At 46.5% G+C, this 2,097-nt stretch overlaps 1 protein-coding gene across 1 annotated transcript; it reads right to left on the reverse strand.

The window, feature by feature from the left end:
• Positions 1–341: 341 nt before the first annotated feature.
• LOC108606146 (achaete-scute complex protein T4) lies at positions 342–1,530 on the reverse strand. Its single transcript, XM_017995997.1, has one exon. It carries the CDS (start codon positions 1,411–1,413, stop codon positions 412–414), a length of 1,002 nt encoding a protein of 333 aa, XP_017851486.1. The 5' UTR covers positions 1,414–1,530; the 3' UTR covers positions 342–411.
• Between the last annotated feature and the right edge of the window lie 567 nt (positions 1,531–2,097).

Raw genomic sequence — 2,097 nt, forward strand, 5'->3', positions numbered from 1 at the left:
ATGGGCAACATAATGAGAATAAGATGAGGGCCCCCGATCAGAATTTCCCAGGTTGGGGCTATTAATAAAAAAAACTCGCATTTTTTAAGCTTCAAAATGTGTGTGTGTGTGTGTTTTGTTTTTATTACAACAACTAATTAACATTTGCAAAAAAAAAAGTGTTTAAAATAAATGTTAAAAAAAAATGTAAATTAAATTATATTAAAAAAAAATTGTCTTGTTTATAATATGCGATTTATTTGCAATAATTAAATTAAATATAAAAACTTAAATGGCTAGCAAAAAAAAATTGTTTATGATATAGAGACTATATACAAAAAATCGAGGCACTTGGATACAGCTACTAAAAAATACTTTGACTAGAGATTAAACAGTAGGTGGGCGTGTATATGGGGGCGTGTTGCATGCAGCTTACTGCTCCTGCCACAAGCTGATGTAGTCAAGTATTTCCTCATCATCCGGCGTGGTGCAATCTTCCTCGTCCAGCTGGAAATGCTCATAGGGCTCGAACTTGAGTTGCAGCTGGGCGCTGTTGCTGCTGCTGCTCGAGGATGAGTTGCAGGCGCTGGACAGTTGCTGTGGCGCCGCCTCAAAGGTGCCGGAGTCGAAGCTCATGCTGGAGTTGAACGAGGATGTGGGCGAGTGGCAAGTGTTGCCAGCAGCGGGCGTGTTGCTGTTCAAATCGATTGTGGTCAGCGGCTGATGTGGAAATTGCTGGCGTTGCAGCTGCTGCTGTTGCTGCAGCGTTGTGGCATAGTAGAGCTGCTCCTGACTGTGCTGGCTGCTCTGTGAACTGCTGTGGGAGCTGGCGCTGCTGCTTCTCGAGCTATTGCTGCTGCTCTCGTCTAGGCACAGATTCAGCTGAGCCAGGGCAGCGGCGCTAGCGCTTTGGCTGCTGCTGGTGGCGCCACCGTTCAGATCATCCACCAAATCTTGCAGGCGTCTGATATACTCAACGGCAATGCGCAGCGTGTCGACCTTGCTGATTTTCTTATGCGGTCCACGTCCGCCGCCCTTGGTTAGATCCGCAATAATCGTCTGGGGAATATGTTGACGCAAGCGAGCAAAACTGTTGTTCACCTGCTTCACCCGATTGCGTTCGCGTGCGTTGCGCCGCTGCACAGACTGCGATTGATCGACAGCGTAGGGCGCAGTCGATGCAGCAGCAGCAGCAGCAACATTGCTGGTGGCGCCACTGGCAGCAGCAGCAGCAGCAGCCAGCGCCATGCCACGCGGCGTATATTTGCGTGTCTTGATGCTCAAACTGTTGTTGTTGTTGTTGTTGTTGCCACTAGCTGCATTATTAATATTATTGTTATTTAATTTAAGCTCTGGCGCCGGCATTATGTGCTGATAGCGAAACATTTTGGTGGCGCCACCGATGGTCGTTGGAAATAGTTCAGCGCTGGACATTTTTTTTGTTAACACACAAAACACACGCACGTCAAAAAAAAAAAATGAATTTAAACTTTTTTATGCTCAAGTTGCTGTTGCAGCTTCTGCTTCTGTTGCTTTGGATTTGTGATGAACTTGATCGTTGAACACCTTGCACAAGAATGAGTCCCTTCGTCCTAAACCTTTGCGTTTTGTACCTTTGCGCACACTCAAAGCAGATCGAGAGAGTCGCGCTCTCGCGCTCTTTCTCTCTCTCTCAGTCGCTTTACCTGTCGGCGCAGGTCAGTTGCAGTCGCAGTCGCAGTCGACGCAGCTGTGTTGACTACAGGTAAGAGAGCAACTTCACTCAACTCTCAACACGTACGCAGTCGCTCTCTCTCTCTCTCTCACACACACACACATGCGCTCACACTCGATCGTTTGAACTGATAAGCCTGCGACTCAAATTGGCGCAAAAAAACTGTTCCCACTGCTAAAAACTCACTCAAAAGGCTCTCGAGCTCTCTTTTCCACTCTCTCATTTTGCTTCTTCTGTTTTATTTCTTTTTCTTTTTTCTGATTGAGCAGCTGTCTCTTTGCTTTGCTGCAGTTTTGGCATCCCAGCTATTTGATTTCCGTGTTAATTAACTTAGCAAAAGCATTTCATGTGCAACTCACGCACACACACACACACACACACACGCCCCTATTTCATTAGCGCCG

Source organism: Drosophila busckii, chromosome X (genome assembly GCF_011750605.1).
Source record: "Drosophila busckii strain San Diego stock center, stock number 13000-0081.31 chromosome X, ASM1175060v1, whole genome shotgun sequence".
NCBI lineage: Eukaryota > Metazoa > Arthropoda > Insecta > Diptera > Drosophilidae > Drosophila > Drosophila busckii.